The following is a 20,878-nucleotide window of genomic DNA, read 5'->3' on the forward strand; positions in this document are numbered from 1 at the left end:
CCCAATATCTGGTGGGCAGCCTGATAGGATAACAGGCATGAAAGAGAGTAGGTTTAGATCAGATACTAGTTAGAAATTCATCACTGTGAGAGTGCTGAAGCACTGGAACAGGCTGAGGAGAAGTTGCAGATGCCCCATCCCTGGCAGCCTTTGAGGCCACTGGGATGTGCTACGAGCAATTTCCTCTAGTCAGAGGTGTTCCTGCCCATGGCAGGGGATTGGAATGACATGATCTTTGAGGTCCCTTCTTAACCCAAGCCATTCTGTGATTTTGTGAAGGACATGTGAACCAACTGTAGAGCTGAGTGTGCCAAGGTTGAGTTTACAGAGTAATGCCCTCCTGATTCAGGAATGATACAATTTTTCTGATCATGTCTAATCCTGTTTGCATCCAAATGTCAACAGATGTCCTTTGATTTAAAAAAAAAAAAAAAAAAAAAAAAAAAAAAAAAAAAAGTGTTATTATTTATGTATAATCTTTCTCAATAGCCAAAGAGTTAACTTCTCCTCATTTCAGCATTCTAAATGGCTAGCAGTCCAAAAAGGGGGTTTATGTCATTAGTGGCAATCTTCTAGGAATTTATCCTATTCCTTAGGTTTGCAAAAGGGTCCTTTCAGCCACAGGGAAAGAAGATTCCTGTCTAACTGTGGGGATTACATCACATGCTGGGTGCTTGTCTTAGCCTGCTCCTCCAACAAGCTCTCGCCCATTCAATCCTTGCAATGCATCACCTTGTCCAATGCTTCAGCAGAAAACAGCTCTGGGAGAACCTGTAATGCCTGTGTGGAGTGAACCTACTTACAAACCCCATTACGGCAGAGTGAAGCAAATGTGTCCTTGGGGAAAAGAAAACCTCTTCTGACATATTCTGCACTTAGTGCTCTGGTGAAAATAGCAGCAGTAACACAGACAGTAAAGCTTCAGCCCAGGAGGACATGTGTCTTTGTCCACCACGCCACGTTTAAGCTGCCATTAGTTCTGGGCTGATTTCTTTATTAATTTTTAATCCTTTTGCAAATACCATGGTGTGAATGGCCACCAGGTCAAATGCTCCAATCTGGCCAAAAGGAACTCGAAGGAAAACCCAACATTGCTGCAGATCTCCCTCCACATCTGCCAGAAGCAACAGGAAGAAATAAGCCAATATTTTGAGCTCCCTGAGACTTTAGGGCAGGAAGGGCAAGGAATGACCCAAGGTCAAAGTCACTGATAAAAGCCTCCCTCGACGACTTCTGCCCCCATCCATCTCCCTGCCGCTATCCAGCTCCTCCCCTCAGCGCTCCCTGAGCTCCTCAGCATCCAGCATCCCACACAGATTAACCAGCGCTCTCCAGCGACGGCGCCGCACCGGGACTGCTCCCGCTCCACGCCTGGCGGATCCTGCAACACGCCGAGGCAGCAGCTTCCCTCCTGCCTGCGACAGCGACAGACACAGCTCTGCTGAGACCACATGGCCACTGCGGGAAAAGTAAGGACATCGCATTTCCCATCCTTCTTCCCGAGGTGCCCCGCTCTTGGCAAAATGCGCTGCAAAAGCCTCAGCCCGCACACCGCTCTGCGAGCCCGCTTTCCTCCGACCTCACTCCCGCACCTCTTCCAAACCCCTGTGAACTTCACCAGATCCTGCTTTTGGCCAACTGCACGTGTCCATACCTGCATGAGGTAGTGCATTCCCCCTCTCTCCTGCCCAGCTGCGCAGGAGACAGATATGCAATATATGGTGTATATATATATATATATATATATGCAATTGTGCTGCTCTGAAAAACACCCTCCTGCTCAATCCCACTCCGTGCTCCTGCTCTGGCAGCAAACCTAGCTCTTCACGGGGGCCCTCTTCAGCCCCTCATCTCCTGCTCTCAACCTTGTCCATGGCAAAACCCTTTTCAAGCTGTGAGCTCCATTCTGCTGATGCCAAACTGCTTTGAGTTGATCGGGGAAGGGTTTGAGAGATGTCACACACTGATCAAACCTTGGTAAGGGAAAAGAATTATCCAGTTGCCAATCCGATGGGGCAGTTCCAGAGCCCCTCTCCCTCACCTTCAGCCCAGTGTGTCACAAGGCTGACATCAAAGCTCTCCATAGGCATTTCCACTAACTGGGGTCCACAGTCCCCATAGCAGCACAGTCTGGGCGGTAACATACGGGGATGCTATGAAAAATCCTGCAAAGCCATCAAAACCCAATGATTTTCCAAAGCTCTACCTGATACCCCTTGGGTGACACACCACAAACGCGGTTTCCTCAGACCTTAAACTAGGCCAGTCTTTATTGGACATCACCTGGTTTCAGGTGCAGCTGAGCATCACCAAGTTGGAACACATCAGGATTGCAGATGATTTCCACCAACTGTGTGCTAAAGACCAATGTTCCAATGCCGTGTATCCCTCTTGGTTGCTTCCAGGTTATCAGGTGCAGGGCTGCTGTTGCCTGGGCCCCGGGCAAACCACTCTCTCTTGAGGAGGTGGAAGTTGCACCCCCAAAGGCAGGGGAAGTCCGCATCAAGGTAAAAATACATTTCAATAACTTTTTCTTCCTTCCTTGTGGGAATTGCTCTTCTTCTGGTTCTGCCTTCAGTATAACTCAGGGATCTGTGTTCTCCAAGATGCTTTAATTGTCCAGAGCTGCCTTGGCTCAAATGCACCATCTGCCAGGGGTGCCTTTTTGGACTAATCCTTGCCTAAGCTGGCACATAGGAATTCCTGTCTCCAGCCCAGGCTCTGCTGGACAGGGCCCTGGTAGGGGCCTCTCTTCCATTTCCACTTCCAGCCCAGTGCAGAGGAAAGCCACAAGGAGCGTTCAAAGTGAGCAGAAGGGGAAAGCTCAGCCTGAGCTCAGTGTGCTGCCATGGCGTGCCAGCAATGACTAACGGCGCATCATAACACCCCTGAGAAAATTGCTTCCACAAACTGAGTTAAGACAGAGGCCAGGACATCTGCCTTTTCCTCTCCAAATAGCTCGTGGCCACAGGCATCTGTCACACGGATGAACACCTTCGGCAAGGAAGCTTTCCCAAAGCAGAATTCCCAGTTATCCCTGGCCATGAAGGAGCTGGAATTGTGGAAAGCGTTGGAGAAGGAGTGACCTCTATGAAACCAGGTAACTGACACACACACAAACACATGCCCAGGAATCAGCTCTCACACAGGCAGCATCCTTAGAGCCACCTAACATGGGATAATGTTTACTTCCAGGTGACAAAGTCATCCCTCTTTGCCACCCTCAGTGTGGGGAATGCAGCTTCTGCCGGAATCCTGAATCCAACTTCTGCCAGAAGTCCCAGTGAGTTTCCATTGCCATCCCCTACACCCACATGGGGTTGACTTTATGACAAATCTGACAGCCCCATCAGTGCTTCAGCCAATCAAATACAAACACTTGCATATCACCACAGTTTCTTTGAAACACAAAACCTGATGCCAGACAAGACCAGCCGCTTCTCCTGCAAAGGGAAGCAGATCCACCACTTCCTGTGGGTCAGCACCTTTGCAGAGTACACCGTGGTCCCACAGTATGCCGTTGCCAAGATAGATGCCGCGGCACCTCTGGACAAAGTCTGCTTGTTCGGCTGTGGGTTTTCCACAGGCTATGGGGCTGCCATCAACACAGCCAAGGTTGGTATTTAGGCATCTTTAGTACCCACACCCACCCTCACAACCTCATCAATCCTGTGCAAAAGAACCCTCCCCCACTTCCTGCTCTTCCTCCTCTTCCCACTGGAGACTCACAAGGTCCCATTTGTGCAGGTAAAACCAGGCTCCACTTGTGCCGTCTTTGGCCTTGGAGGAGTTGGCCTCTCGGTTGTCATGGGCTGCAAGGCAGCTGGAGCTTCCCGCATCATTGCCGTGGACATCAACAAGGACAAGTTTGCCAAGGCCCAGCAGCTGGGAGCCACTGACTGCATCAACCCTCGAGACTTCAAGAAGCCCATCCAGGAGGTGCTCACTGAGATGACCGGGCAGGGCGTGGACTACTCCTTTGAGGTCATCGGGCACGCGGACACCATGGTAGGTGGCACTTCAGCACCTGTCCTCCCTGCCAGACCACCAGGGGCTCCTCGCAGGGCAAAACTCACCCCTGTGGCAAGTTCCTCGCCTGCTGCCTGCACTGCTGCATGCAGAAAGGCAGGGATGCTGCTGGCTTGGGGATGAAACAGCGTAGGAATCTTAAAAGAGGCCACAAGCTCTCCAGGTCTGCTCCACAAGGGGAATGTGAGTACCAGGGAGGAGCAGGAGATTGCACAAAAAGAGCATTCCCATGAACAACTCATCCGAGCTTTCTCTAACTCTCCTGCCTGTCCCATCAGATTGCTGCCTTGGCTTCCTGCAATATGAGCACTGGTGTCTGTGTGATGGTTGGGGTACTGGATTCAGGTTCAGAGATTTCCATCGATCCCACGCTTCTGCTGACTGGACGTACATGGAAGGGGACTATGCTTGGAGGTAGTAAACTTAAGAATACAGTCTAAATATTTCATCTTTTCCTTTCATGCTAGTTGACAAGTCATAGAAAAAGAAGGCTTTCATGTAGAAAACAACTGAAGAGGAGCATGGCATTGCCTGTATTGAATATTAGCAGTACACATGCAAACAAATCTCCACCTGTTTCACACAGTAACCCAACTCATCCTAAAGAGTAGAAAATCTCTCACAGGAGTCTGGCACCAGCATTGGTTACTCACTCCTGACCCTCTGTCCTAGGGTAACTTTATGATGATTGTATCCCCAATCGTCTGTTCTGTTTGTGCTGTATATTGAGTCCTGTGCCTTTAAGACTGGTTCTAAGAGCAAGGAGAAGCGCGGAGTTTGTTTTGAGAAAACTGCCTGACTCCTCCACATTCTTCTACGGACAGCGTGTTCGGCGGAGGCTTGGAGAGACTGCAGGACAGAGATTTTTTTTTTTTTTTTTTTTTTTTTTTTTTTTTTTTTTTTTTTTTTTTTTTTTTTTTTTTTTTTTGCTTTTAGTTAGTTTCAGCTAGCTAGGGCAGAGAAGTTCCCTGGACTGTTTATTTCCTTTTTCTTGGAACTGTTTAAACCTGCTCTGGACTGAAAACCCAGGGGAGCACTGGGGGCTGCACCTGCGGCCCACCGGGGCCTGGATCTCAGCATTTTCCAGCAGCGCCGTAGAGACTGGGACTGAGGAGAGGCACTGAGAGAGAGAGCCGAGCTACACCCACGGCAAGGACTTTCTCAATTTGCCATCTCACTTCAGAAGGAGAGGTTTTATTGTTTCATATTATTCATTCTTTACACTTGTATGCACTTCATTTGTTTAGTAAAATAGTTTTTTCCACTTTTCTCCAAAGAGGTTTTTTTTTCCGGACCAGTTGGAGGGAGGGGCCACTTGGGCTTGCTTCCTTAGAGGGATCCTCTACAGGGGTTTTCTCCCAAATTTGTCCCAAACCAGGACACCCTCACAGTAACACTGTCTTACAAAAACAGCCCTTCTCCCATTATTCATGCAGCTGCTTTCTCCTCTTTCTAGGCTGGAAGTCAAGAGAATGTATTCCAAATTTAGTATCCAGCTATTTGGAGAAGAAATTCAATTCAGATTTGCTGATCACGCACACCCTGCCATTCGCTAAAGTGAACGAGGGATTTGAGTTGTTACATGCAGGAAAAAGGTGAGAGACCCTGACCAGCAGGAGTGAGGTTCAGCAAACCTCAACACCTCCTCCTAAAATTCAAACAGGCAGAGCAGGCAACACTGCCTTCCCAAAGAGCACCGGACCCTTTTGGGGAAGCAGGGCCTCAGAGCTGGGCGGTGGCAAGATCTGCCCTAGCGCAGAGGGAAGAGCCCACGTTCAGCACAGGGAACCCTCCTGCTCATGGTTCAGCTCAGCACAGATCCTGTGGCCTTATCCCCTGAGGGGCTCCCCTCAGCAGGGGTTTGAAGGCTGCCCCGCTGCTGCAGCCTCCTGCAGCTCAGTCAGCTTTGTCAGCTGGATGACAAAGAAGTGGCCGGTCCACAGCCACAGCTGCCTGCCCCACTGCCTGCTCCTGAGCTGCTGCAAACCCTCCCTTCCCTTCCACTTTTCAGTATCCGCACTGTCCTGCTCTTCTGAAGGACACAGCCCAGGAAGCCGAACACAGGGACCGGCTCAGCAGATGCTCTCCTGGCTTGGGCCCTTCTCAAGCAGCATCTCCTTGTGGGGCACAAGCAGAAGAGAATGAGGAACTCACCTGTGCTGGTGTCACTGCTGCTCCAGCTGTGCCTGGACAAGATCCAGAAGGATGTCTCTCCCAAGAAAATGCTTTTACTAATAAAAGGTTTTCTTCAAACTTGTCCCATGTAGTTCATTCAATCAAAGTTTTTCCAGAGGACAGGAGGAGCTCCCCCCCACATCGAAGGCCTTTCCACTATACCCTTAGTCTCAGCAGTGAGCAATGGCCTTTGGCCCTCCTCTCTGCTGCCTCCCACCTTCATCTGCTTCAGTGAGCTGGGGACTCTCCTCTCTGCCCGCGTCTCAGTTGGGTGAATGCTGCAGCTTCCAGCTAAGCCCAGAAGGGAAACCACCCCTGCTGCTGCTGCTCTGAAGCACATTATATAAAGCCATAGATAACTTTCTTATTATGATGTAACACTCATGCATCATCTGTGGATGTGGTTTCATTTTGGCAAACGCTACTGTACTTTCAATATACCTTCTGCACCAAGTTCCACAGTATATTACAGTACAACCCTAAGAAATTCTCCCCAAGGAACAGAATTGTCACTCCAAGGTGGTCATTCTGCTAAAAGGATCCTTCTTTCAGTGCTGAACTCTGGATCCACAACACTACCATGCCTTTTGACCTCCTTTGTGCAACAGTTATCCCACCCCACAGCCCTTTGAACTTCTGGAAGTCCCTTAGCACAATCAGCAATTGCACAGAATATCAAGAACACACAAATGAATTATCAAGGTAAACAAATAGCATCCTGTTTGCCAATTTTTAGTAACTTTTGCACATATCATTCTGCCACGACATAAGTGTTAGCTATAATTCTCTTAACCACTTTTTAAACATAAGAAAATGAGAGGGCTGGTAATGAGTTAACACCAATATAATTAAATAAACGTTGATTAATTGAGTTCTAGCACTTCCCTACTGAGAAAACTCCAAGAAGTTCCTTCCAATAAACAATGTTTCCCTAATATTGCACATGTATCTGCACTGTCTTTATTTTATACAAGTGACAAGCCTCAAAAATGTAATCAATTTGCCAAGTATCTGTCTAACAAATATAAACACAAATTTGTGCAGGATTGGGACAAAAGAAAATATTCCTTTTTGGAAAAAAATATAAACCTAGATTAAAAAAAAAAAAAAAGTTTGATCAATATAAAAAAGCTCTGCCTAAAGTAAATTGTAACTTGCACTTAACCAATTCTTTTGAACTGTTGCTAGGTGAAAAAATCGCCCTTCTGAGCACTGAGGAGCTCTCTACCACAGCAGGGCCACCTGGTGGTCACCTGTCCCGACTCTCTGGGCATGCTGATGTGGATCTCGGAGATCCTGCTCCTTTGACTTCACTGACTGGGCAGGACTCGAAATTTCAGCAGATAATTAGAGAGCTCCTCGAATTCTGCTTGATTCCTAAAAACATCACTTGTTTCACAGCTGGCCAAATCATTACATTTGAAAGCAAAGACGTTTATACAAACCAGAAGAAAATGCTGCCAAGTGCAAAGAAAGAGGGGACAGCACAACTCTTTCCCCACTTTCATCTTTCAAATCTCCCTTGCATAGTTAGTTTAATATTAACATATTAAAATCAGCACATATTAGACCAGCTTTTTGTGTCTTATTTCGTTTTCAATGATTGCAGTTACATGAGAATATTTAATTGCAAAACTTCCCAAATTACTTATTTCCATATCTAAAATATTAAACACCTTTTAGCATGCCAGGTTCATGTGTCTCTACTGCAAAATTGTCATGGTCACTTTCACACCTATTTTGAGTACATCAGATTTATTTTGAAAAGTTATTTTACTCTAGAATAATTTAAAATTATACTAGGATTAGTTAGTGAAATTATTCCTGAAGTTTTTCCTTTGGAACAAACCATTTCTTGAATTACAGGATAATATTTAGATTTACGTTTACAAAACCAGAATATTTCAATTACCTAGGAATTATCCAAAGAAATACCAACCAGCTTTGAGTATTTTTGGACATAGCTGAATCAGGGCAGGTTTAGGTTGGACATTAGGAGGAATTTCTTCACAGAAGGAGTGATTAAACATTGGAATGGATTCCCCAGCGAAGTGGTGGAATCACCATCCCTGGAGGTGTTTAACAAAACACTGGATGTGGCACTCAGTGCTGTGGTTATCATGGTGGTATTCAGTCAAATTTCATGTAGCAGCAGTTCAAAAGAATTGGTTAAGTGCAAGTTACAATTTACTTCAGGCAGAGTTTTTTTTATATTGATCAAACTTTTTTTTTCATCTAGTTTTAGATTTTTTCCAAAAAGGAACATTATCTTTTGTCCCAATCCTGGACAGATTTGTGTTTTTATTTGTTAGACAGATACTTGGCAAACTGATTACATTTTTGAGACTTGTCACTTGTATAAAATGTGGTTATCATGTGGTTATCATGGTGGTATTCAATGATCTCAGAGGTCTTTTCCAACCTAAATGATTCTGTGATTCTAAATTAAAACAATACTGATTTTTAAAATGTTTCCATTTTTTAACCAGCTATACTTATACTTTGTTAAAAAAAAAAAAGAAAAAAAAAGAAAGAAAAAAAAAAGAAACAAAAAAAAAAAGAAAAAAAAGAAAGAAAGAAAAAAAAAAGATGCTGACTTGCGGAATGTCAAGAATTTCTAGCTTTTTTTGTTGGTTTTTTGGTTTTTTTTTTTTTTTTTTTTAAGTTGCACAAGTATTAACTTCCAGTACCTCACAGGAAAATGTAGAAAACTTAAATCAGAATTCAAAATTATGGTTTTGAGAGCAACACCCCACAAAAAGAGAGTTACACTCAAGCATCCACTGTGCACAGGTTTTCCCAGCTCCAACAGGGTCGGGTCTAATGAAAATCTCTATCAAAAATACTGGTTTATCAAAAATACTGGAAAATTTATAGTATTAATAGAAGGAAAATTACCTGTGGGTCAATCATACCTGTGGATCATATCTGCTTGGGGAAAACAAACCAGGTAACATTTGTATTAATGCATTTCAGTTTTGCCTCTGGGTAGACTTGTCTGCTCCAGCCTTCCTGTGCCTTGCCAATCTGTTCACCAGCCTGTGAGGCTGCAGCCAGCAACTCCAGTGCCAAAGCACCAGCTCCTCCTTCTGAGGGAGGCACAAAGCCAGCTTCTGCCTCTGGCACTCAGACTGTCCCAGGATGGGCACCCTGGCAGAGACTTGCATCTTCATTCAGCCAAGCGTGCAAGTGATTTCTTGCCTCACTTCTTCTGCTTCAAAGTTAAACTAAGGTACAGAAAAGCCTTCACTAAAAAACTGATGCCTCTAGGTTAAGCATAATAATACAGGGGTTTTTTTAAAAAAAAAGGAAAAAAGTATAATACAGACCCCTAGTTGTTTTGGACTTTTCTCCCCACTTGGCACACAAAACAGACCACATCCCCCAAACAAGATTGCCAGGTCTCCCTTCCCACATCCTCAAGGTGCTTCCAAGGCCTCCTCTTTTCCCAATCCAAATTGATGTTCCCGATTAGCGTGTAACACCTGACAGAACAACATCAAAACCAAATGTAAAATGCAACCAAATGTAAAATTGTTTACATAAACCTGAAACACGTGACAAAGCCTAGACAGTTCAGTCAAGACCATGGAGTGGTAATTTGATTTGCTTGCATGGTGCTGGAAGCAGAAATAAAGATGCAAAACCACTTACAGTGTCCTGGGGCTTCCAAAAGTACACAGCAACACTGGGGCAGCATCACAAAACTGCAAGAGAAGGAAAGATGAAAAAATAAACAACCTCTTTCATCTCAGAAATTGGACAATGAGCGTTAAAGAGGTCTGATTTATGTATCTGTCCCTTTGTCCATCAGAATCAGTGCCTACAATGTTCAGAATGCCAAAGACATTAAAAAAAGCAGAGCATCCTTGGAGTTTAGCTAAACATAAAATACTTGGAGGTTCTTTGGAAGCACTGACAAACTAAGGGTGGCCAAGAGCATGAAATTCGCAGGAGAGGTTGGCAGAGCTGAATTTAACCAAGGAAATAGACAAGGCCTGTGTTGATTTCAACAACAAGGTGTGTAACCTGTATAGCACCCTCACTGGCCAAACTACCCTCCAGTTCCACGTCAGCTTTCATGAGCCTACAGACTTTGCTTCTCATTTTAGTTTTGTTATTAAATATTACATTACTTTCATGTTATTTACTAAATGCCATAGGTGCTTCTGTCCTGTTACTAATTTTCCACACGCTGGTGCTGTTGTCTATCCGTGGTATTTGCTAAGCTTTTGTTAGCATGTCACTGGAAAATAAAAATTCCCTTTCTTACTGAGGGGACTTACACCCTGCAATTCTTCAAGCACCATCACCTCTTGTGGAAAATCCCAACAGCTCATGGAAGATCTATTCCCCTCATCTTACACAATCTGCAGACCTCACAAGAAGCCCTTCCTATCCGGCCTGGAGAAAAAGGTTTTTTCAGAAAGTGAAACAACAGCATGAGCCAGTGAATGATCCTATCTTGCAGCAATAGCTCCTTTGCTTCGAAGGCTGCTGCATGGAATGCCAAGAAGCCCAGCCAAAACTTCCATCCCACGGCAGATGCCTTCACCTACCCGGACAGCAGGCTGCCTTCACCCAGCCTGAAGCAAAGTCTTCACACTGCCACCCAGTAAGGCCTCCACCACTGCACCTTATCCAGCCAACAACAGATTCGGGCACAAAGGACACGCTCTGCAGACACGGTCAGCTTCCCCCTGTGCCCAGGGGAGACACAGGCGGTACCAAGCAGCTCCAGAAGGGGAGCCAGGGCGGGATTCCCCCGCCCGGGGCGTGGAGGCACACCCAGGCACTGCTGCGGCCCTCAGGGAGCGGCGCAGGGGCGGCCGTGGCGTCCCGTTAGTGGGGAAGGAATGTGGGCAGCCTGGTGTGGGCAGGAGCAGGCCCACGGCCAGGACAGCGGGTGTACTGCCCCGCAGGCACAGTAATGTCCATCTGCCGGCCGGACTGAAGGGGCCGCGATGGAAGACGCTGGTGCAGCCGTCAGCAGCCACAAACGCAGCCACACCGCAAGGCAACACTACGGGCACCCTGAGGAAACAGAGGCCCGCGGTCTGCGGGAAGAAAAGCGCTACACGAGGCGTGTGACCGACCCATGGCGTCCCTGCCGTGCGAGAGAATGATGCGAGAGAGAGAGGAACGGACCAGTTCCTTCGCACGCCCCTGAGAAAGAGGCGGGGAGAGAGGCAGCGGAGAAGGAGGCGGGCTCCCCCTCCCCTTCCGCTGGCGGCCGTAGCCGTGCGCGATGGCGAGCGGGGTGAGCGTCTGCGTTCCGCGGCGGGAAGGTCTCCCGGGGGCAGGCGGAGGGTCCCGCACCGGGCAGGATGGGGCGGACGAACCCTCCTTGCCCTGGCCTCGCTGCCGGGCTCCGGAGGCTGCCCGGGGCCGCGGGCCGGGGTCACCGTGGCCGCTGCCGCCCCAGCGCTGGCGAGAGCCGGGACGCGGGGGTTGTCCGGGCGTCTCCGCGCTCCTGCCCCACGCGTGTGAGGCGTGCGGAGGAGTCGGTGCCGCTGCTGAGGCGGGGGAGGCTCCCGCTGTGAGTATTTGCGGGACTGGGGAGGAAAACAGGCGCTTGCTCCCCGCCGGGTGTTGTACTCGACCCCCGTGCCCGTCCTGCGGGTCTCAGCGCTGCGCTCCGGCCGCTCCTGGGTCGCGGCGGTGGAGGAACAGGCAGAAGACCTTGAGTTTGCGTGGTTTCCCGTGGGCTTCGGGCAGGTGCGACCGAGTCGGCTGGAAAGAAGGGGTAAAAGGAGACCCTGCCTGCTTACAAAGCCATTGCCTGGCGTTTGCTGCATTGCTTTAGGAACAGCGCGGTAGGCCAGACCTTCTGCCAGTATTTCTCCGAATTGTGCCCAGGCGGTCAGCGCCCGGGGCCCGAGCGGGATCGGTGGCCGCGCTTGGCCGGACGCTGAATCTGCTCCAGGCTGGTCCTGGGTTTGGAGCAGCTTCTGTCACTGCCCAGAGCAGTTCGGTTTCATCCCGACTGAGATGGCTGATCGTGTGCACGGCCACAAGGAACCCAACAGCTGTGCTCCAGTGCTAGCCTGGTAATAGAGGAAAGGAAGAACTGCTGGAAGTTGGTGTTTTGGTTTTTATTTCCAGTTGTTGGCGTCAAGATTTTCAGCAGAAATCTATGAATAATAAAAGGGGAGAAGAAGATGGGTCTTTCCTGGTACCCAGTCTGAATAGTCTAGGGGCCTTTGTGGCTGTATGAACTGAATCAGAAATTACTATTTTAATATGTGCTTCCAGATGTGTACTGCTAGTTTTAGAGGATTAGAATTTATCCTGTAAGGAGACTTTTTTCCTTCTCTCTTTCTTTAATTTTGTGTGTAACTAAACTCGTGGAAATCAAATTTTAGGAAGGCGCAGTCTCCAATGCAATAACAAGTGATGACTTAATGAAGGACGAGGGGATGGATTGAAAACCAGTAAATGATTTACTGAATGATGGCTCCTCTTGCACTTTGTGCTTTGAATTCAGATTTTCTGGCAAAATCTTTGGTAGATTCAGAGATTATGACCGATGGCTCACACTGCGATTCCACAGTTAGTTACTGTGGCACATTCCATGCATTTTTGTAATGTTTACCCTGGTATTAAAAAGCAGGATTAAAAAGACGATTTTGTGGTTCTAGTTAGGGGTATTTCTAATTTAGACCCCTGATGGCTGTTGGAATAGGTACCTGCTTTCTGTTACAAAGCTTTTTAGGCCTGTAGTATTTATTTTACCAAACTTAAGCCAAGGTAAGTATCTAACTTCTGCTGTTACAGGTACAGTGAGGATTTTAACTGACTCTGGCAATGCCTGGTACTGTTTATTGTACAACAGAAATACTACAGAAAGGCACAGACTAGCCATTATTTTCTCCTGATGACAGGTGATGAATCAGACCTGGCAAGCTCAAAAGGTGGTCTTGGCACTGTTTATTTCTTCCAGCAAGTGAAATTTCAAAAAAGTGACTGTATTTCTGATCTTGGGAATTTACATTAGTCCTCTTTCTTTCAAGCATTCCATGGGAACACCACAGCTATTTTAAACACACAACATGTCATGTTCTTCTGTTGGTTTATATTTCTAATAGCAATGGTTTAGACCTTGTCATCTTCATGAAACCGACCTCTAAGGGTAATCCAGATGCTTATCCTGAAAGCTGCTCTAGAGTGTATGGCTATAATGCCTGCTGATTTTCTCAGTCAGTTGTGTGTATGTACATGTTAATAGGGTTTACAGATCCAGAAATCCTGCTCTTTCATCCAGGCTCTGCACCGTTGTGATTGAAAAGCTTCCCGGGATGTTTAGGTGTGGTTGCAGAGCAGGATTTGTCGAGGCACTGAGAGTAGTGAATGAAGACTTGTGAACATCACAGTGATCCCTGTGGCCACTGCAGAGGTGTTAGAGCCTTATAGCAAAGTCCCTCTGGTCCCTCTGCATCACTGGGGGGCTCTGCATGTCCGCTGCACACACGCATCTCCTTGCCGGAATTCTACTTGGAAACCACCCTGATAAGGAACAGGACATTCACTCTTGATACGAGTCTCCACAGTTTCCTTTCTGAACTTCCCAACTTCAAACACTGTGTTTAATGAACACATCTGCAATGAATGGCAGTCTTTGATTTTAAACCACCATTTTTATTATGCAACCTTTCCATTTGTGTTGCTCACTTCACTGCAGCATATCTCCCAAGCACTCCCAGTCTTATTATACTGTTTACTCAGTGAAAGAATGACATCCGAATTTCAGATCTTGGCTTACTCATTATTGTTTAGCTTCCCAAAAGTAAATGTGGGGCAATTAAACTTTTGTGTTGAAATTATGAATTTCAGATCTGGGATTCTTTCCAAGAGCCAGTAATGGTGCTTTTATTTTCTCACTTGGCTGAACAAGAATTATGTAAAATGAACCATACAATAGATGTCCTCTCTTTTTTTTTGTTGTTTTTCTTGTCTTTTAGGTTATTAAATGCAAGGCTGCTGTTGCCTGGGAGGCAGGTAAACCTCTCTCTATTGAGGAGGTGGAGGTTGCTCCACCAAAAGCTCATGAAGTTCGTATCAAGGTAATTACATCAATTCTTATCTATATGTTTTCTATTTTAGGAGATTGTATTCAGATGGATGGTTTGTTTGCCAACAGAAGAAATGTTGAATAGATATCATTAGTTCATTAGTATCTCAGCTGGCTTTACAGAGAAGAAAATTACAGTATTTGATCTTCTGTTTATGAAAAACACTTTTAATTTCTACTTGTCTCACTTTACAGTCTGCTGAGAGGGTAGTGGCTAATCTTGAGGTTCAATTCCAGTTGTTACAGACTATGTTCCCTCAAAATGTCTGAACTGAGGGCAGTTTTATCTTGTTTGAAGGACAGCAATTTGTCATTTGTCACAGCTGTGTAACATGCTGGATTTTACTTCAGTCAGTTCCCAGCTGAGCTGGGATTGGTCTCTTGGATTCCCTATACCCATGTTTCTGATTTCATCAAGACTTTCCAGCAGCCTGTATTTGCCAAAAAGTATACATTAAATTTGTTTCTGTGGAAACAATTTCTGCATGGAGCTGAATACTTAAGCTGGATTTATGCAGTACTGAGAGTTCTGCATGGTCTTTCTGGTAATTTTACCTCTAAGTCTTAACTTATTTCAAATCTGAGATGCTGAACTACTTTGAGATGACTTGGAGCACTGATTTCTATTATAGTAAAAAAAAAAGTAATCTTTCTACCCTTTTCAGGGTCACAGTTTGGTTGATGGAAATTCTAAAAATGTACTGTCGTGACTTTGCTTTTTCAAAGCAAGAAAAACTGCCTTGCAGGAACTGAAAATACATTGCCCAGATCCCAAATGCTGCCAGAATTTGACCTGGCAGTTGTTCTGAATTTCTGACCAAAGGGCATTCTTCAGGTCTGTGCTACTGTTCCGTTCTTCAGGGTGTCTCAGACTATATATTTCTTCACAGATAATTGCCACTGCTGTCTGTCACACTGATGCCTATACTCTGAGTGGTGCTGATCCTGAAGGATGTTTCCCTGTGATCCTGGGACATGAAGGAGCAGGAATTGTAGAGAGTGTTGGGGAAGGAGTAACAAAAGTAAAGAAGGGTAAGAAAATACCTTACAAGTTTTCTGCCTTCCTTGAAAGTGTTACTTTATTTGAAGACCAACTGTCAAATTGGGCCACTGAAATGCAATATTGCAGGAGTTAATAAAATATTCTATTCTGAGGTGTACGCCTGTGTTGATTTCTGTGGTCTGAGAGACACAACACTAATCTATTCAATGAGCTCTTGATTTAAAGCTTGCAAGAGCCCAGAATAGCATTTTTTTACTTAAAATCAGATCAGTGTATAGTTGGAAGAGGGTTGGGGGTTTATTATTTTTTCAAATTAAAGTTTTTATCTGTTGGTTTAATTAGAAGGCTTAAAGTATTTAGTCAGGTTGTTCACTGTTGATTTGGGGTTGTTTTGTTTTACAGTAACATTGCTACTTGTTCTGGAACGATGAATTTTGGATGGGCTGTCTGCTCAGCCAGGATTAAAGTGGTTTATCTAGCGCTCTGTAATACCACTGTATACCATACACAGCTTTTAGTATGCAAAGGTTTTAAGTGAACTCAAGCTCAAAGAAGAAGAACATGGAGAATCAATTACCTTCATTTTTTTTTCAGAATGCCTTGCTTGACTCAATAACTAGATACAGAATTTATTTTTTTTTTCTTAGGGGACACTGTTATCCCTCTATACATCCCTCAGTGTGGAGAGTGCAAGTTCTGTAAGAATCCTAAAACAAACCTGTGCCAGAAGATAAGGTTTGTACGACTTTGACACACACTGTAGTATTTGTTCAATGTATACCTGCTGTAGTTAGCAAAAGTAATTGACAGGAGTTTTCTTTGAATAATAAATCTGTTGATGCATCATTTAATGATTTGGAAAGTAGGTGTTTGAGGAGTCACTTAAGCAATTTTTTCCACTCTTCCTTAAAATTCTTATTCTTCCCTTAAATAAAACTGTTTCTCTCTTTTCATGTATGTGAAGGTGCAAACTACTGCCTTGTGTCCACAGGTTGGAAAACATAAATGCTCTGACTGCATATTTAATCCGTACTTAGGGGGGAAGCACATTGGGGAATTTAGCTCTTGGGAGTGAACACCAAAGCTTTCAAGTGGTACAAAATCATAAATTTGCAGCTCCTGTTCTGAAAAGAATTCTCCCAAACTCAAAAAAAAAGCCCCAGTGACATAACTGACAGGTGCTACTCAAGGGGAGGGTACTGAAGGAGGCCAAGACAGTGGTGCTGTACTGTGGCATAAGCAGTTAGCATTGGTAAATAACAAAGTGAACACGTGAATAAACTCCCATTTCTTTCAGTTTTTCCCTGGATGAATTAACTACATGAAGTTTTAGGAGTTGTTTTTTATTTTTTTTAGGAGTTCTCACTTCTGTTTATTGAAATGGTCATAATATAGAGGTGCAAGTATGCAGCTGCCTCCCTGTGCAGCTTAGTGGATTCTGTCTGGTGAGAATATTTGCTGCTTAAAACTGACTGCACTTTTCCTGTCTTTGCCTCAAGAATCACTCAAGGGAAGGGACTCATGCCTGATGGTACCAGCAGATTCACTTGCAAGGGAAAGCAGATTTACCACTTTATGGGGACCAGCACCTTCTCCGAGTACACTGTGGTGGCTGGTATCTCCGTAGCCAAGATAGATGCTGCAGCACCTCTGGATAAAGTGTGCCTGCTGGGCTGTGGCGTCTCCACGGGCTATGGGGCTGCTGTCAACACTGCTAAGGTAAAGGCTGGGCTTGTGGCACACACAGCTTAGCGACTGCATTAGGACTGTAAATGTGATGTACCAAATCTGTGTTTCTTCAACTGATGAAGTTTAGCTAAGAATTTCCAGCTTCCCCGTTAAGAGGCCAGATCAGGTTAGAAGAACCTGCTGCCCATTGGAGGAAAGTCAGGCGGCGTATTCTGCATCCCTTTTGATAGCAGCTACGTATGAATTACTCTTCATGTTCATCTTGCTGCAAGTCGTTTTGATAGTCTGAAGCTCAGGGTGAGACAGAGGTGGTACGTAAGTGGGCATGAGTCTTCAAGCAAAAGAAAAAGCTTAGTACCTACACATTAAATTTCTATATAGTTTCCCTTGTCTATAAAATCTCATAGCCATATATATCTGCTTCCATTTTTTTCCTTTCTTACAGCCTCCTTAACCTGCGTTTCCTCCTCCCGTGGAAGGATGCATTTTTTTCTGCTGCTCAGAACTCCTTTCTTCCTCCTCCTAGGTGGAGCCTGGCTCTACATGTGCCGTGTTTGGTTTGGGAGGAGTTGGGCTGGCGGTTATTATGGGCTGCAAAATAGCAGGAGCATCCCGGATCATTGGCATCGATATTAACAAGGATAAGTATGCCAGAGCCAAAGAGTTTGGAGCTACTGAGTGCATCAGCCCTCAAGACTCCAAGAAGTCCATCCAGGAGGTTCTGATTGAGATGACCGATGGTGGTGTGGACTACTCATTTGAGTGCATCGGAAATGTCGGAGTCATGGTGAGTACTTGACCAACAGGAGCATGTACAGGGAGAGACCGGTTCAGCTAAATAGCAAGATCAGCTGCTTTCTTAACACAAAGCATGCCAGACTCATTAATTTATTTTTTATAATATTAATGATAACTGCTATGACTAAAAAGGACAATTTACACTCAATCCTAATTATGTAATGAAAGCGGTTGCTAGTTCTTGGGTTGAAAATGGCACTTACAAATGTTTTTCCCTAATCAGACTTTTTGAGATCCTGAGTTTCTCTGTGCTGACAGCTGAAATTAAAAAAAGTCACAAAATATATATTATGCAATGAACACTAAAATCTCAGGGATCACTCAGTATTTCCCTAATTTCTCAAGTAATTAATTTCACTTTTGGAAATGCAGAAATATTCCTAAATGTAAGGCTAGATTTTCAGGAATTACAGTAGCATTCCTAACTGTTGGTAATATGGTCTATTATTACACTTTATCCCAACTCTCAACGGCAGTTTCAGAGTGACTTCTTTGGAGGCTAGATAGGATATAAAAAGTGCAAAGGGAACCTTTAACAGTATAAGGGAATCTGAACCAATGGAAAATAAATACAGTGTAATTTTCAGTGTATTAATTGTTCCTTAAATGCTGATGTGGTGATTCATTAATTGGGGGAAAGGAAGCGCTACCAGTCCAGGTAGCATAAAGCTTGGCAATAAACACTCTGCTTTGTCCTGTCTGTCCATGAAGAGGGCTGCCTTGGAAGCCTGCCACAAAGGCTGGGGAGTCAGTGTGATAGTTGGAGTGGCTGCTGCTGGCCAGGAGATCTCCACACGGCCATTCCAGCTAGTAACTGGGCGGACATGGAAAGGGACCGCGTTTGGAGGTAACTCTCTTGCCTATGGGGATAAAAATAATTTACTCTGGGCTAAAACTGGGAAGAACACATCCCCTTGGTTTGGCTTGTGCAAAGAAATGTACTGTTGACAGGCTATTCACGTTATGTTGGCTTTTAAGATAAAGACTTTTAAACATCTGTTATTCCTACAGACAGGGTACAGATGAACACATTGGTATGATATCTAGAGTATTTTGAAGAGAGCTTATATCTATATACTAGTAATATATCTATATACTACTCAGTACTAAAGGAGTGGGACAGGGAGACTGCTTTATCGTCAAGTGAAGGTTTGGTTTGATCCAGTGAAAGGACCTGGTCTTCGGGGAGATGGGAACTAACATCAGTATGTTTGTGTTGCTTAACCACTAAGTAAGTTGTGACATGACAATGTGCTATAAAGACTTTTAAAATAAAAAAGGAACAAGTGCTTGATACATCTTTTCTGCTGTCAACTCAAAACCACATTCTTTTTTGGGGGGAATTCAGTAACTGCTGAAATTGATGGAAGTAATCAGACTTTGAATTATTACACTGCTCTTTGTCCAAGCAATACAAACCTTATTAGATTGGGTTATAAAGATATGTAGGGGGCCTGACAGATATGCCTTGTGTATACTTTCCTAGGTGAGGGCTGCTGTTAATGTTGAATGCTGGAACAGCTAGTGAAAGATTCTTCATCAACACGTGTGTGTGCTTGGATAATGTGTGCTTTTGCCAGGCCTCTGTGGGAGGGACAGACATGTCACTGGTCTCTGTTCCTTTTCATATTCATCATACAAGTGCCCATGTAAGGGCTGTGTTTTTAATTGTCTGAGATGGGTGGAAAAGGGAAAAAACAAGGCATGTTTTCCTTCTTTCAGGCTGGAAGAGTGTAGACAATGTACCGAAACTGGTGACTGAATACATGTCCAAAAAGATCAAGCTTGATGAATTTGTGACTCACACGCTGCCTTTTGACAAAATTAACGAGGCTTTTGAACTGATGCATTCAGGAAAAAGGTAATGTTCACAATATTGAAAGGTATACAAGACACTTCTAGATCAGATAGAGTCAAAGAACAGGTTCCCTGCTCACTGTCATGTTTTAAACAGGGAAGCGAAAGGGTGATATATACCACATGCATTGATTCTGATATAAACACACTTCTCTGAGCTTCCAGGCATGTGCCAACACACAGACATACAGTAAAAAGCAAGCAAGTGTACAAGGGAAATACACAGATGTTAAGCTGATAAAGGGGACAAGTCAGTCTCTGGCTTTCGCCATCACTAAAACATTCTTCCTTATAGAAAGGAATGTAAAGAAACTGTAGATTACATATTCAGTAATATTTAGGTTCCTCTGCAGATAGACAAATAGTTATGAGCATTATCTCCAGAAACCAGCATGGTCTTTGTATTTGATCTCACTCTGTATCTCTCTATTGTATATAACTTTAGGGAAAGTTCTAGCTCTATCTGCTTTAGCTCATACAGATTTTATTTTGGATAAAGCAGTTGATTGTACTCGTTACAACTGAAAACACTGCGTTTTTGCAAATTTCACCCAGCAGTTGATCCCTGTCCAGTTACAAACTTCAGTATCATTCCAGTGCTTTATTCATACATGAGCATGTCCTAGGAAACTAATAATGAAAGCTACCTAACATTTTCCAAAGAGACAAAAGGGAGAATGCCTGTAAATATTACTGCTCCTCATCAATCTTGGCTAGCTACTGAAAGCTGGTTTGAAAAAGTGTTAATTTGGAGTTTATTTTACTGGAAGAGAGATGACAAAAAGCCTCAAGATAACAAGCATTATCCTGGATTTTCAGTAAATATTATAGGCATAAGCATGACTTCATTCTTACAAAAGACAGAAGTTAAAACATGTCTCAGTGATGAAAGGGAGGGGAGAGATGGGGAGAAAATTGACTTCTTGGTAATCTTTTTTTCTTTTTTTCTTTTAAGCATTCGAACTGTCTTAAAATTTTAGAGCCAAATGTGGACCTTCTAATTGGCCAGCACCATGCTAACTGCCTTTTATAATGGAATTTTTGATAGAAGATAGAATCAAGCAACTGAAAACTCACTGGGACTAGGAAGACCATGTATTTTAGGGTGAGCGTTCTGGGTATTAAATAATAAAAAATTGTTAACCACTGAATAGCATTAAAGAATTAGTCCTGATTATAGAACTTCTGGTTTTGTACTCATTCTTCAAATTCAATAGTGGCTAACTCAATCCACTTAATAAAAGCTTCTTTCTAAA

General features: G+C 44.4%; 2 protein-coding genes across 2 annotated transcripts; both read left to right on the plus strand.

The window, feature by feature from the left end:
• Positions 1 to 1,314: 1,314 nt before the first annotated feature.
• LOC120752946 (alcohol dehydrogenase 1-like) lies at positions 1,315 to 6,282 on the plus strand. Its single transcript, XM_040064786.2, has 9 exons — positions 1,315 to 1,469; positions 2,406 to 2,507; positions 2,959 to 3,100; positions 3,196 to 3,283; positions 3,396 to 3,615; positions 3,748 to 4,008; positions 4,308 to 4,443; positions 5,486 to 5,624; positions 6,041 to 6,282. The coding sequence occupies exons 1-9, from the start codon at positions 1,452 to 1,454 to the stop codon at positions 6,063 to 6,065; spliced, it is 1,131 nt and encodes a 376-aa protein (XP_039920720.1). The 5' UTR covers positions 1,315 to 1,451; the 3' UTR covers positions 6,066 to 6,282.
• Positions 6,283 to 11,385: 5,103 nt separating this feature from the next.
• On the plus strand, positions 11,386 to 20,878 carry LOC120752950 (alcohol dehydrogenase class-3). The gene is made up of 9 exons (XM_040064790.2): positions 11,386 to 11,464; positions 14,166 to 14,267; positions 15,166 to 15,307; positions 15,926 to 16,013; positions 16,778 to 16,997; positions 17,494 to 17,754; positions 18,477 to 18,612; positions 19,488 to 19,626; positions 20,578 to 20,878. Exons 1-9 carry the CDS (start codon positions 11,453 to 11,455, stop codon positions 20,600 to 20,602), a joined length of 1,125 nt encoding a protein of 374 aa, XP_039920724.1. The 5' UTR covers positions 11,386 to 11,452; the 3' UTR covers positions 20,603 to 20,878.

Source organism: Hirundo rustica, chromosome 5 (genome assembly GCF_015227805.2).
Source record: "Hirundo rustica isolate bHirRus1 chromosome 5, bHirRus1.pri.v3, whole genome shotgun sequence".
Classification (NCBI taxonomy): domain Eukaryota; kingdom Metazoa; phylum Chordata; class Aves; order Passeriformes; family Hirundinidae; genus Hirundo; species Hirundo rustica.